Source organism: Ostrinia furnacalis, unplaced genomic scaffold, assembly GCF_004193835.3.
Source record: "Ostrinia furnacalis isolate ACB-3 unplaced genomic scaffold, ASM419383v2 OfSCF1168, whole genome shotgun sequence".
NCBI lineage: Eukaryota > Metazoa > Arthropoda > Insecta > Lepidoptera > Crambidae > Ostrinia > Ostrinia furnacalis.
The window spans coordinates 205,929-220,987 of NW_021131407.1; the positions used below are offsets into that span (position 1 = coordinate 205,929).

The 15,059-nt window shown below is 37.9% G+C and overlaps 2 protein-coding genes and 1 long non-coding RNA gene across 3 annotated transcripts in view; 2 read left to right on the forward strand and 1 right to left on the reverse strand.

Annotated features, from left to right (window-relative positions):
• Positions 1-5,174, reverse strand: part of Pten (phosphatase and tensin-like protein) — a 75,853-nt gene extending 70,679 nt beyond the window's left edge. The window contains exon 1 of the mRNA XM_028302924.1: positions 4,483-5,174. Within this exon, the coding sequence (XP_028158725.1) occupies positions 4,483-4,726 (244 nt within the window). The 5' untranslated portion in view covers positions 4,727-5,174. The remainder of the gene's footprint in view (positions 1-4,482) is intronic.
• A 2,144-nt stretch (positions 5,175-7,318) lies between these two features.
• Positions 7,319-11,459, forward strand: LOC114351648 (uncharacterized). The gene is made up of 4 exons (XM_028302929.1): positions 7,319-7,541; positions 9,309-9,475; positions 10,394-10,560; positions 10,982-11,459. The coding sequence occupies exons 1-4, from the start codon at positions 7,373-7,375 to the stop codon at positions 11,172-11,174; spliced, it is 696 nt and encodes a 231-aa protein (XP_028158730.1). The 5' UTR covers positions 7,319-7,372; the 3' UTR covers positions 11,175-11,459.
• Positions 11,460-13,512: 2,053 nt separating this feature from the next.
• Positions 13,513-14,758, forward strand: LOC114351649 (uncharacterized). Its single transcript, XR_003655796.1, has 2 exons — positions 13,513-14,533; positions 14,622-14,758. It is a non-coding gene; the product is annotated as an uncharacterized LOC114351649 (long non-coding RNA).
• The last annotated feature ends 301 nt before the right edge of the window (positions 14,759-15,059 follow it).

The window sequence follows — 15,059 nt, forward strand, 5'->3', positions numbered from 1 at the left end:
TATATTTAATATTAATTGACAGGTCACTGAACTCGCGCGAAGTTTGAGGGCAACATTACCTGTTGATAGTGACATTTCATTAGTTAAATGAGATGGATGATTAACGTGATGTACGTACACGATATTGAAGCAATAAGTTAGTTATCGATTGCATTACCGTGTCGTCTGCATATTTGTTTGATAAACGTGGCAGACTGACGATATTATAAGGGCCTTTCATACTACACCGACACTGTGCCAGACGTCAGAGCACAGATTTTATTTTTTACAGCACAGTTTTATTTAATCAGACCCAACTCTACAGAAGCAGTAACTGAACCGGTACAATCGTGCGAAAATCACCCTTGCAACATTGGTAATAAAAACTCAACGCCACGCATCACCTGATGCAGTTACGGTGCGTAGCATCAACCTTGAAATGCTTGTACGGGAATATTATGAAGGATGGTCAAAGAGGTCACTGTAGTCACGATTCCCGAAGACCTCGATGAGGTTTTGGAGACAGCCCTATGTATTGAAACCTCTCTGAAAACTAGACACGTATTCAAATGTCAAAACTGCGCTTAGTCTGCCAAACTTTCGAATTCGACATCGAATTGACTAAACAGTCTTAAGAGTAGTTTTCATCATCATCATTTCAGCCATAGGACGTTCACAGCTGAACATAGGCCTCCCCCAATGATTTCCACAATGGTCGGTTGGTGGCGGCCTGCTGAACCGAAAATTAGGCGCTTATTTTAGGTTCAAAAAAAAATCTGTCGTTTCTGAAATGGGCCTCAGAGTCGCAGACTCGAATCGCACGCGCGTCGCCGTTTGGATTATTAAAAGCTTATTACCCAATTAGGCAAACAAACAGCAATATTTTATGCATTTATTCACAAAGCAATACTTATTAATTATTCCTAATGATTTCTCAACAAATGAGCTACCTTTAAAAAAACAAACATGTAATAATATTGGACAATTGCCGAAATACCTACACGCTGAAATATTTAAACTTACATTATTTAAACTGATTTATAAATGAGCCAACTATAACTTTTTAGCTCTCTAAAAGATTGTGAAATAGTTTTAAAACCGAGGGATGCTAACCAGAGAAGAATAATACAAAGACAAGACAAACAAAGCCATCCCATGAAACTTGTTTGAAAGTTATTATGCTTGTTCATGGTAATTTCTGGAACTGTTCACAAATGTGTTTCTAGGAGAAGGAGTTATTCTCAGCAATCAAAATACACACGAGTGAAGCCACGGGCAAATGCTATTTCTACAAACTGTAGTTGTATTGGTAAGCCTACCTAATAAGGTAGGGAATGTAAAAAACTTAACCTGATTGAGTGGCTACCAAAAAGAAAATTTCGCTACGACTGACTAGCGATAGCTCGCCAATATTTTCGGTGGCTATGCGTATTCTACTAAGTATGTGCCAAGTGCCAACAAGTCTGACAAGTCAAGATTGACAACCCTAATCATATGCACGCGGTGTCACTGACCTCGTAAATTTCAGCCTTTCAGACTTTGAACGTTCTCCAATGCTCTTAGGGTTCAGTCTAGCTTGGAGGATAACATTTTGAGAATATTTTTGCAGTAAAATTGTGTCCCATTCTTACAGAGTAAAATTATTTTTATTATTATTGAACAAACTAGGTTACAAGAATTCAGAGCAGCACTTTCAGTAGGATACTATGTTTGCTCATAATAGTAATGTCTGAGCTGAAAAAGCTTTCCTGTAAAAGTTGATAACAAACATTCAATCAGACTAAAGTGGCCATGCTGTCATTATTTTAATTAAAACTCATACAACAGTGGTAGAAAGGTTGTAGTTTTAGATTTGATTACTATTGAATAGATATTTTCCATTTTTCTTTTATAAATAAGTGTAATGGTGTGAAGGCAAGACATCCAGTTAATTTAAAGAAATCTAAAGACATCATAAATGATGATTGGCATGCTTTGTTATTTTCTAATTAGATGTCAATCAGAATACTAACCGGCACTGCCATTTTTTAGAAATTACTGATGAATAAAAAGCTTACATTATGGCATCAGTAATTAAATACATTACAACATTCAATTAAAAACCTATTAATATCAGTATGTTTTTGAGTTTACATTATCATCTCCTTTAATGCAAGCATGCTTGATTCCCAACAATTTCACATAGATATAATATTTATCTACGTGTATAAAAAAAGGCTATCTGCAATATACTGTTTCATTGACTTTAAAGTTTATCAAATAAATTGTGTTAATCAACTATTGTGTTGATTAGCTGGGCAGTGCGGGCCAATAGCCAGTGCAGTGACAAGGACTCTGTTACTCAAGTCAATCATTGAATTTGGTGAATTAGCATGTAACACAAACCTAATTAGGGTAAGATCAAGTGTTACATGTAGGTATTTGGTCATTGATAGATGTTCCAATTTAAATTTGTATGTATTGCTCCATCTTCCTCCATTTAAGCTTATTGGAAAATTTTTGGCATAGTGCTTACATACACATACATCAGAATTATCTGTTTACTTTAATAACCAAATTCAGATTTGTATCATCAAAATTACTGTCCAGTTCACTGTCAATGATTTAGGATAATAAGGTGAAACTTGGATATTTACTAGTTTTTACATTTATTGTAATACATATTATATACAGGGTGGAAACGATAAGTGATCTCACTCGATTATTTCTAAACCATACAAGATATCGAAAAACTGGTTCCTGATCCTGAAAGTGCTTTACGAGCTCTTTCAAACGGCACCAATAACAGGTTACAGAATAAACTGGATCTATCCGAAAATTCAATGTTTCCGGCTTCCATACATTTGGTACAGCCTCATAATATTAAAAACTACAGAAGGTATCGTAAAACTGGTTACTGATCCTAAAAGTGCTTCACGAGCTCTATCCAACGGTATCAATATTAAGTTACAGAATAAACTGGATCTATCAAAAAATCCAATGTTTCCATCCCCCATACATTTAGTACTACCACAGTCATGGCACTCATCTCTTGATACTTGATACAACACTTTATAGCAAGTAAAGCCTGAAACTAATTTTTTCCTTGAATAATTTTAAATAAAAATGCAATTTACGAGTTTTTTTTAGGTTCATTATTTAATTTTAAAAAATTACACTTAATATTGTGTGGTTGGCATACATTTAGTATGGAAGCTGGAAACATTGAATTTTCAGATACTTCCAGTTTATTCTGTAACCTGTTATTGGTACCGTTTGAAAGAGTTCGTAAAGCACTTTCAGGGTCAGTAACCAGTTTTTCGATATCTTGTATGGTTTAGAAATTATCGAGTGAGATCACTTATCGTTTCCACCCTGTAGACATAGTACATTTGAACTTCCATTAATATTGTGACATCATAAATTATATCATGTAATCAGGCACATAAAAGAAGAAACCAGGATTACCATACTTTCGGTATAAATTAACTACATCTGAAGTCAAGCTACATTATTACTTATAGTCGCTAAGTAGAATCAGCAGCAAATTCATATTTATACTATTGGGGAAAAGCATGAAGGCATCGGATCGGGTTGTCAATATCATTGAAATAGTTACATTACATCAACTATTGAAATACAAATCATTAGAACAACCCCAATGACTTCAAATAAAACAGCAATTTTGTTACGAACATTATAAACATCAAGAACTTATGTCGTATAATGATTTACTCAAACATTAACACTGAAAAGATAACTTTAACAGCATGGCAGACGCACAATGTATGTGCAATATGTCAGAGCAGATGTGAATTCTCCCTACAACACACATTTTAATCAGAAACTCCACTTGTATACCTACCTATTAATAACTATCTATAGCCATCCACAATGATTATCAGATAGTTTCTGTGTGCACAGCTATAAAAGCCATATAAATAAGCCTGTGTATACAAAGTTATAGGTTATATAGCTTGTTGCTATGCAAGATTTCACACCATTGAGCCACTAAAATGTTCACTGTAACTGTGTCCCAAGTTAGATTTACGCCAATTATACCAGTTTTTGTCCAATAGTATTCATTTTTTCAAGTTTTTATATTCCAAATTTGGTATAATGAGCACCTCTGTATTCTTTCTTGCTGGAGACCTTGTAACCCGAATAAGACTTGTTTGACTTTAGATATTTAATGACCACGAATTTCAATGCAAATTGACGATTTTAACACATATCGTAATAACGACCTGAAAGTTATAAAATCCAAGTGATATTACTGGTGGTTTCATCAATGGTTTTATGAACGTAATTTATAGGTTATAAATCGAGTGCCCTTGACAAAACCAAAAGGATGGCCGCGCCAGGTTATCACGCCTTTTCTCACTTATTGCCCGCAATAATAGGTTTCATGGGATTCAACATGGTGCTGGGATTTCAAGGTCAATGGAACTGAACACAAAACGACTCACCCGATCGAACTAACGCCGCATTCGAACCATTCACACTGAACACAGAAAAGGATACATGCTAAGTCCAAGTTGAAACCGTCCTTGATATATCGTTTCCGACGCTTGCTGACGATTCCCTTGATGGGGTTGGTCATCTTGATGTTGGAGATGGAGTTGGCCATGGCTGGCAGGTGACCGACGCGTCGCGGCAGCAGCTCCGCCGCCGCTGGGCCCTTAGCGGGCCCGCCCGCGCCCAGGCCTACTGACCGCTTCTCGGGAGCCTTCCGATCGCGGCGCCGGCAGCTCACGCAAATACCCATAAAATAACCTCCGCCGCGTTGAACCTGCCCCGCTCATCGGGCCGGCGGCGGAGCGCGAGCGGCCTGACACCGGAGGCCGCGGCCGTCCACTCAGCTCGCGCCCGCCATGCCTCGGGCCTGCACGCGCCTCTGCTCGCCGCCTTGCCTTGCCTCCACCTGAGGCTGAGCTCCTTGCACGTCGACACCGCACCGCCAGACCGAAAGCACCGCACACCAATAACACTATAGCATAGTTCCACGCCCGGCACCAAACGCGTATGTACTCTCGCTTCAGGAGCGAACCAAAAAATTATCTCGCACGAATGGCGTCCATCCTGCGTTTGCACTAGAACACGGCCGAAGAGAAACAGTTGCACAAGAAAGAAAGATGGTTATGATGGCCGAAAGTGAACAGCGCATCTCTATCACACCACCGTTATGCGTGCGCGTTCGATAGAGACAAAACACAACCTTATTTTCTAGTGGTTGCTAGCTAGCTCTCTTTGTTCAGTTCAAGTTTCCGATTTTCGCCGCGAGGTAGCGCAACGATAATAATGCTGGCGGGCATTTCAAAATGAATTAAATGTCCAATTACTTTTTAGAAATAAAATTAAAACGTCTTAACACTTAAATTAATTACTGTAATAATGTTATCAACAGCAAATAACAAAAGCAAAATGCTAAAAAAGATAAATTAAAACACTTTGAAACATCAAGTGGTCCAACGACAGTTCCACAGATGTCACTACTTAAACGGAAATGTAATAAAGGTAGAGCGCGGTAAGTTTTGAAACTGAAAATACAAAGTAAACTTTGACTAACTTTTAAAAACATCTTTTATCTAGTTTTTAAAATAAACCAAAGTATTGAGAGTTTATTCTGTTTCAATAAGTACAAACCATTTTTTCCGACATTGAATTTTATTGAGTCATACTTTCTGCTAGGTATTTTTAGTCGCTCATCTAATACTGATAGCAATAGTCTGATAAAGTTACTTTACCTAAAAACTCTTTTGACCTATATTATGTAGGTATACCTAATTATTCGTGTAATTTATCTTATCTGACAATAAAATCAATCAGGAATTAATTTTTTAATAGTCATAAAGTGCATGTACCCACCTGGCAACATCAGCAATATTTCAATCGGTACTTACCTGTGCCTGGGGCTTATGCCGGACTTATTAACCAAAGGATCTCGTCACCCCAAACTTAATCTGTATTATAGGCCTATCCTATCGTATCCTATACCTACCAAAATCTGCGATTAATTGAATTTTAATTTATTTACTTAGCCTGTGAATTCTCTTTCAACTATTAAACAGGTTTATATCAGGTACCTACTTATTCTTGAGTAAGTAAGTAAGTAGGTAAGTAAGATTATTTATCTTTCGTCCCAGAGTTAGGTACGGACCCCTAACATATTATTTTCATGCGTTGCCCTATAACATAATATTAAAGATTTCGGAAATAATGTAGAGTCATACTATTTATCGCCATCATAATTTAAATTCATCACATAGTCTCTTTCCGGAGCAATGAAGGTATTTCACATGTCGTTTTTTGTGTACTGACGCAACGCCAGCTTAAATATTAGTTGTTATATCTGGAGTTATATCAGTTGAGTTTGAGTGTACAGTATCTATTAAAGTGGCATGGATAATTGTATGCGGTCAGACAGCCTGTTGCCACCCGGCCCGTAGTAGGGAATTTAGTGCAATGATTTNATACATACATTTACCAATTTTGGTTATAAATAGGCATTTTGTATTAGTTTTTGTATAACGCCTGAACAAAAACAAAGGGTAATATTTTGGTGTTATACATAGATTTCGAATATAAAAAATATATAATTTAACTAATTAAGACATGACTAAAAAACTGAGGTATGTCTCGTTTCTGTCGGGTCTGGGTTTTTTTTTGTATGGGGCGTGACCGTTCTTCTTTAACAAATTAAAAATGCAGTTGTAAGTTTTTATGTTATCGGACGAAACTTAAAATTTAGAGTTGCAAAACAAAAATATTTTTAAATAAACTTTTAAATTAAAATTATTTAAAGTTAAATTAGAGTTAAGATTAGAATGAAGTACCTAATTACTTGCATCATCAGCAATGTAATAACTTTCTAAGGTTTTTAAAATCGTCAATCTGGTGATCAAACTGTTAAAGTTCAAAGAATATAATAAATAGGTACCTTTAACTTTAAATAATTGAGTAAAATAATTAAAAATCCTCTTTTACGTACTACTAAGGGTAGGATTATTTCGAAGGCAGCCTATCGTACGCGGTACCTAGACAAAAGCCAATTTAGAATAGATCACTAAATTGAATGATGACTGAGACTGACCTATATTGGCACTAAAGGGTCAACCAATCCTGATTAACGTCGTTTTCCGATGTCAAAGGTTACACACATTAATAGACACTCTTAATAAAAGAGTTCGGAGAATCTTGTACCCTGGGATACTCCATTATCATCCACATGTCCATTGCGAAGGAGTGAAGCTACCTATTATTTATCTACCGTTTAATAAAATTAATCTAAAAAAACTTTCCAAGATTGAACTAAATCCGGATTACTGATTGCTGTAAAACTGTACAAATCTGGACACATATGCGAGGCACCTAATCGAGAGCACGACATACTCTAGCTAACTCCTTTTAGGTCATGGTTTTCAAAAGAGACTGGGACTCGTCTTGCCCACGCGTGTGGGACCGATGGGAAGCCAACGGGAGGACCTGGGTGGTGCAGGACCTACGGCCTGAAGACGACGAGAAAGCCCTGCGAATGCTGGTGGATGTTTTAGTCCCTGATGAGGCTCTGTGTGCAGCTTGTGGTGAGTTTTCTTCATTGTATAATGACGTCATGTTGACGTAGAGAGACCGAGGAGAGGTGTAACAGAGTTGTGACATTGTCAAGTTTTGTCAATCTATAACGAGCGAGCTCACAACAGCGCGTATTTGTTAGCTCTTGAAATAAATAATTAACTTTAAAAAAAAATATAACCGACTTCAAATGCGTGAACACAAAAAAAAACTAAAAATTAAAAAAAAAATTGATAATACCTATTCAACAAAAAAATAATTGTTCAATTGGTTCATAATCGGCGGAGATATTGCGTATAAAAAAGTTCATCCCCAATTTTCCACCCTTGGGGGTGAAATATTTTCTTCAAATTCGCATGAAACCACCCTTTTGATAATACCTATTCAACAAAAAAAATATCGTTCAAATTGGTTTATAATCGGCGGAGACATTGCGTATAAAAAGTTCATCCCCAATTGGGGGTTGTTTTTTATTATTAAATTTATATGGGACCACCCTTGAGGTATTACCTATACGCCGAAAAAAGATTTGTTCAAATCGGTTCATAATTGACGGAGTTATCGCGTAACAAACATAGAAAAAAAAACATACGGGTCGAATTGAGAACCTCCTCTTTTTAGGGTTCCGTACCTCAAAAGGAAAAAACGGAACCCTTATAGGATCACTTTGTTGTCCGTCTGTCCGTCCGTCTGTCAAGACCCTTTATCTCAAAAACGCGTGAACGTATNTTATTTTTAATTCTGTTTTGAAACAAAATAAGCACCGCAATGTTTTTCGATCTGCGTAAATTAAAATCGAGTCAACATTCCCGTAGGCAGTTATGTTAGAATTGGCAGCGCTTCGCATCTGTATTCTGAGCGCTCATTGATATCGGGCAGAAGCGCGGGCGCGCGGCGGGAGGCGCGTTGTCTCGCTCTAATGCTCAAGGTCGTCCGGCCATGTAATCGCCTTAAGAAGTAAAAAAATCAAACTTCTAAGTTAACGCGATCAAAAGATACAGCAGTTTATATACCGACACCTTAGACGAATTTCCGTCACACGCTAGGGAATCAAAACCTACAAGGTACTTCCTGTGAACTCAGAATCTTGAAATTCGGCACGAAGCAACGTTATACATATAGTACAGATAAAGGAAATAATGAGGAAATGAAAAATTTGAAGTTACCTATATAAAATTTAAAATATTATTTTTGTTTACATGACATACAATATTTTTTTAATAATTATAAACTTAATACCTACCCTTTTTCACATGAACGCGTAGAGATATTAAAGTTGAAATTCATATCAAACACTTCTTAAATCTAATTGCCTCTAAACTGTGAGAAATTCTAAATCAACGCAAAAATTCAAAACGCTGAGGTAGGTGAGGTAGGTAGGCCGCATATTTTGAAATTCGCCACTACTCGCAACGGAATCAAGTAAGTAATTTGATTTAATACGTCATAAATTGTAAACCGCTACGTTTGTACGGCGGGACCCTCGGTGTGCGAGCCCGACTCGCACTTGGCCGGTTTTTTTTTTAAGTCGGTTGAAAACGCGCACTGTTACGAGCTTGCTAGTAATCAATAAGTCCCAAAAAATCGTCAATTTCACAACTTTCCTCTGTCACAACTCACCTCAGTCTCCCCTGTTGTTACTTTATTTTTTGTGTGTTAGTATCACCACCCTGCTAGATTTTTTAACCGTCATAAATTCGACTTATCGAACGAATACTTAACGTAACGAGCCCGGAAGACAAAACCACGGAGGTTTACTCTTATTTAACTATCTTCAGATTTATACAACGACCCAGTCAGCATAGCAAGTATCGAAGAGGTCTGGAGGAAGACTATAGCTGAGCGTATGACCTTAGGATGCTACACGGAGGTAGACGGTCCAATGACCCTCGTGGCTCTGAACGCTTGCACTGTCATGGAGAAAGGAGAACACCCTGAATTAACGGTAAGCAGTCCTTCATAAGCAGCGTGGGACGTCCATCCACAACGTGGTCCGACGACATCGTAAAGGTAGCTGGAAGGCGCTGGACGCAAGCCGCTGCCAACCTGACATCATGGAAAGCATTGGGGGAGGCCTATGTTCAGCAGTGGACGTCCTGAGGCTGAGATGACGATGAGTAAAACATCCGAGTGTATATTTTACAGGAAATGTATGAAATCCGTCATTGTATACAATTCCTAGGAATTGTATACATAGAATTCCTAAAATCACCCAGAAATGTATGATGTAAATTATATTACACACATTTCCTAAACAGCAATCGGAAATGTAATATATTATTATTAAAAAGATTTCAATAAATACGCGTGGAGCGAGGGGAGGGTATTGCATCATCCGATTAAAGAATTAATACTTAATTGATTTATTAAGCTTAAAATATTACATAACATTGTATGATTGTTACATAAATGTCTCAATGAGACTCTTAAAAACTTTGATTCTTCATTTATAAACGTGATTTACTTATTTTATTCACACATAGTGTTCGTTTTATACATTTCCTAATACGACATTGGAATTCTATAAAATTCCTAGGAACTGTATACTACATTTCCTAGGATATGTGCGTATTGAATAATCTCTGAATAAATATTTTATACATTTCCTAAATAGCTTCGGAATTGTATACTTTTCCTAGGAGATGTATACAATTCCTAGAATTCATACATTTCCTGTAACATATATGTATAAAAGGTTGAAAAGTGCCAAAGGTTAAAAAGTTGTGGACCAAAGGCACCGGTGTCGGTGTCGGACTTTTTGACTCGAGATCCAAGAAACGCTGATTCGAACCTTAGTTAGGAAGTGGGCATATTACGCTAATCACAGTGCTCTTTATTTATTTATTTATTTATTTCTTCACAGATTGAAGGCAAAGCGTGGAAGAATGTGTATGCTGTGATAGACTACATAGAGCAGAAGAAAGATGCGTTTGAAGTGGTCGGAACCGATGTACTACTTCATGCACTGGGCTTAGTCGTCAGCAGAGAGTTCCGAGGGTCCAGACTGGGGGGCAGAATTTTGGCAGCCAGGTGAGTTTTATAATGCGAACAGCTAGGGACTGGAATTCGTTGCGTGCTGCTTTCTTTCCCGAAATCTAAATTTGGGGCATTTTCAAGGTGAGAGTGAATCAGCACTTCAGATAATAATGTACCATCCCAGACTGCACGGCACTGCAAGTGCGATTTTGCGGTTAAAAACTTGCCTTGTACTGCTTAAAAAAGAGCCTAATAAAATAAAATAAATTGATTTTCTGACTTTTAAAGAGCTCTTTTTAAAGATAAAAGCATCTTCTTTTCGGCACTTACTATTTATTCGTAGTATTGGTGGTATTGGTAAGGCAAACATTTGTCTGAATTTATCATTTTGTGACACTTTATGTTCTGTACACTCAGGTATAAAAACTGGTCTACTTTTAAATGCGGTCACAAGTTTCCCCATTCTCTATTTCAGAGAGCCCCTCTGTAAATCCGTGGGTATAAAAGGGACAGCTACAGTGTTCACTGGACCAGCTTCGCAGAAGCTAGCTGCTAAATGTGGGTTTACCACTATAGCCCAGGTCACGTGGGCAGAACTCGCCGATTCCGGTCTGGACTACCCAAGAGAGGAGAAAATCGTGAAATACATGGTTAAGAAGTATGAGTAAGGGTTAAGGTTTTAGTATTTCTGATGAAACAGAATATTGTGCAATATAGTTTTGTATTAAGTTTATTCTGGTTTAGATGACCGTTGAATTGAAATGTCAGAGAAATAAGAATCCATTGCGAAATCATCTTTTTGTGATAGTAGATTAAAATATTTTCCTTTAATTTCCGCCAATTAGATATAGATAGTCAGTTCCATTGTGGTTGAGGATTCCGTGTGAATTTCCATCAGATGTGATGCAGGCAAGCTTCCTTGTTGGCAATAAAAAAAACTAGGAATAAAACAATTATCATTTCTTATTTACATTGTTATGTGATGATGATAAATTCATAATAAATACAGTGCGCGTGGACGCACAGGGTGACACACGAACCAATCAGAGCCCTATTCAACGCTGTGCGTTCGATTTGCTGCTTCTCGTTTGTGAATACGGTCGTAAGAAGTTTATTGCGTGCCATAATTAACATGCATGTGTCATGTAAAATACCAAAAAGTAAAAAACCGCAGGCATTACATAAGGCACTGGTGATTAGGAATGCACTTATCACTATATTTGTAGAGCGATAACCGCATTTGCGCAAAATATCAATCGAAGGCCAAAGTTGTATTATTATCTCAAACAAAAGCACAGAATAAGTAATAGTACAGGTACAGAAGGATTACTCCGCAAGACGATTTAAATAAATGCGAGTCTTGCTACGACGCGATACAGTGGCATTCAGCTCGCACAGCACTACGTACCTACAATTTTATTCACCTACAAGTTTTGTCTCTTTCTATCGCGTGCCTCTGAACTCTTCTTACGCTGTTAGGGTTGCTGTCTAGTGAAAAAATAATTAATCTACTTATTTGTAATGAGGTACGTATGTAGGTAAGTANGATTCGATCACGCAGGGAAACTCTAAGCATGGCCCGCTCCATCGCCCTTTGAGTGACCTTGAGCCTTCTTATGAGGCCCATAGTAAGCGACCACGTTTCGGATCCATAAATCAACACTGGCAGCACACATTGCTCGAAGACTTTTGTCTTGAGACACTGCGGTATTTCGGACGTGAGTATATTGCGTAGCTTCCCGAACGCTGCCCAGCCGAGTTGGATTCGACGATTGACCTCTTTCTCGAAGTTGGCCCTACCTAACTGGACTGTTTGTCCCAGGTATACATAATTGTCAACAACTTCGAGTGTAGAGTCTCCAACCTTCAAAGGAGTGGATGCGACACGGACATTAGACATGATTGTTGTTGTTTGTAATACTGACATTTAATAATAAAGAAGGCGAACAATAAAAAAACTAAAGAAGTTACCTACTTCATGTAGATTATATGAAAATTCAGTCAGTTAAATATCCACTGGTGGCTTGTAATATGCGCCAGTCACTAAATTGTCTACGTTTGCGTAGCCACTAACAGCTAGATTCTAGCAGTTTTATTTTTGCAGGCCAATGACTTACCACGTTCTCACATTCTCGTTTGCTGGACTCCATTCGCGGCAGAAGCTAGGTCTACGTTTTCACATCCACTAACAGCCAGATTCTAGCAGTTTTATTTTTGCAGGCCAATGACTTACCACGTTCTCACATTCACGTTTGCTGGACTCCATTCGCGGACAGCATCTCGGCTCCATTTAAATATGCAAATAAATAAAATGGGAACTGGTGTTATTCATAAAACAATCTGCATGCAGCTATTATATGCAGATTCTTTGAGCAAATAGAAAATCTTCGTTTTTTATTTACTTGTGATGTGTTTCGTACATAAATTAATTAGTAGGTTTCTTTTGAGATCTGGATGAGGGCAGCGCAGGACCGTTCATTGTGGAAAACCTTGGAGAAGGCCTTTGTCCAGCAGTGGACGTCATTTGGCTGAAACGAACGAACGATTCTTTTGGTATACTAAAAAACTGGTATAATTTTAATACAAATAAAGCGAGTTACTGATAGAGCAAGATTCACTACAATCGGGGCCTTTTCAAGGCGAGAGTGAATATAATAGGCACTTAGGTACAGGGCAGATATACCTTATTAGATTGTGTCTCATTTAAGACTATGTCTTGTTATGCCATAAAAAATATTGTGTAACTATTTAGAGCAATACAAGAAACACTCAGTTAAAATGACACAATTTGAAATATTACAGTTTTCTACATGGACCTATAAAAAGGCNATTTTTAAGTAATACTTCGATCATAGAATAATAATCATACTACTACAACGCACGCCACGCGCCAGCGTCCTGACGAGCGCGCGCTTGACACTCGACTGATATAATACCCGCCGGCGGGGCGCTTCGCTGTAGGTAATTATCGGATGTACCGCGCGGAGTGAGCCAGGCCTGACAAAAGTGTATTTTACTAATTACTTGCGTCTAGCTGAAGTTAAAAATATGCGGGTTCATTGTTACCTTTTACGTCAATGTCTTTAGCTTCATTTAAAAATTATGCACAAAAACTTATTTGTAATATTTTGCGACCACAAAATACAGCTACGTCATGATGTAATAATTTTTAGCGGAGTTTAGAACAGTTGGTTTTCATTCGTTTACGTGTTTGTATGATTTTATCAATTCATCAATAGGTAGGTAAGTCATTTAGACTGTTCCCTTTACGTGAGGCAAATAACGCCCGTATTCACAAATGATAAGTGAAGCAGCAAATTGAACGCACAGCGTTGATTACAGCTCTCTGATTGGTTCGTATGTGACCCTGCGCGTCCACGTGCACTGTGAGACCTCATAGTAATGTTTGTGAATACGGGTGTAAGGGTTTTGGCCTATACTCCCTCAATGGTCAGACGGGTTGAGGAAGCCTAACGTTTGCATACTTATTTCTCCTTTAGTTGTCTCTTACGACATCCACGGGAAGAATGGTGGACTTACTACTCTACTCTGCCAGAACCACACAGCAATTTGATTCCCGAGTCGCGATTTTGCGGCAATTTTCGCCCTTAATGAGGGCTATCGTTTTAGCGCTCACCAGTTGGCGCCACTGTAGAGTAAGGTCCTGTCACTTGCTAGTAGCGAAGACAGTGGCGCCAGCTGGTGAGCGCTAAAGTGATAGGAGGACTATTGCATTTGCGCTCATCAAGATGGCGCCACTGTAGAGTAAGGTCCTGTCAATCGCCAGGGGTACCAACTGTTAAGTATAAAAACGATAGCCCTCATTGCCATGTTTTTGGGCTTCTTTTTCCTTCACTCCAAATAGTTTCTTTATCCAGTTTTAAGCCAATAACTAAGCTCTCATTAGCACGCGGACCGCGCGCGGCGCAGCTGGCAGTAATGTCTTCATGGGATCCTGGGATTTATAGCACACACCCAATACACCGTTTGGAATCTGGAAGAGCTTTATACACATACAGTTTCACAGGTAAGATCAGTTAAATGTGTACTGGATCAGCTGAACACGTTCTGATCACTGATCGTTGACTGATTAGACTTCAAAAATATCTTTACAGATAACGGACCGTGTATGAGGCGATGTAAATTATGATTTTGTAAATTTTTTCTTCCTCCATAGTCCGCGTCTCAATTTTGAATAGGAAATAATAAAATAAGTATTATCAATATGGTAAAAATCGACTCAAAGACGTCAGTATTCAAAGTTCACATTTATTTTGCAATTAAAGATAAGTTTATTTAAATTGCTAGAAAATAAAATAAATAAATCTTTATTGAGTATCTTATTTGACAGTTTACTCGTATAAGGTAAGTTTTTCCTGTACCTCAGGCGAAAAATGTCATAACAATACTGATGAGGTAAGAGGACGGTTTTTGGGTGTAGTGTTATTTGACTTTTATTTGATACAGCTAAAAGTTTTTTTTATTAGTTTATTCTACTGGGAATCGATCCCAAACCTTACCAGTCAAAACCACTACGCCTCGGAGGCGTTACC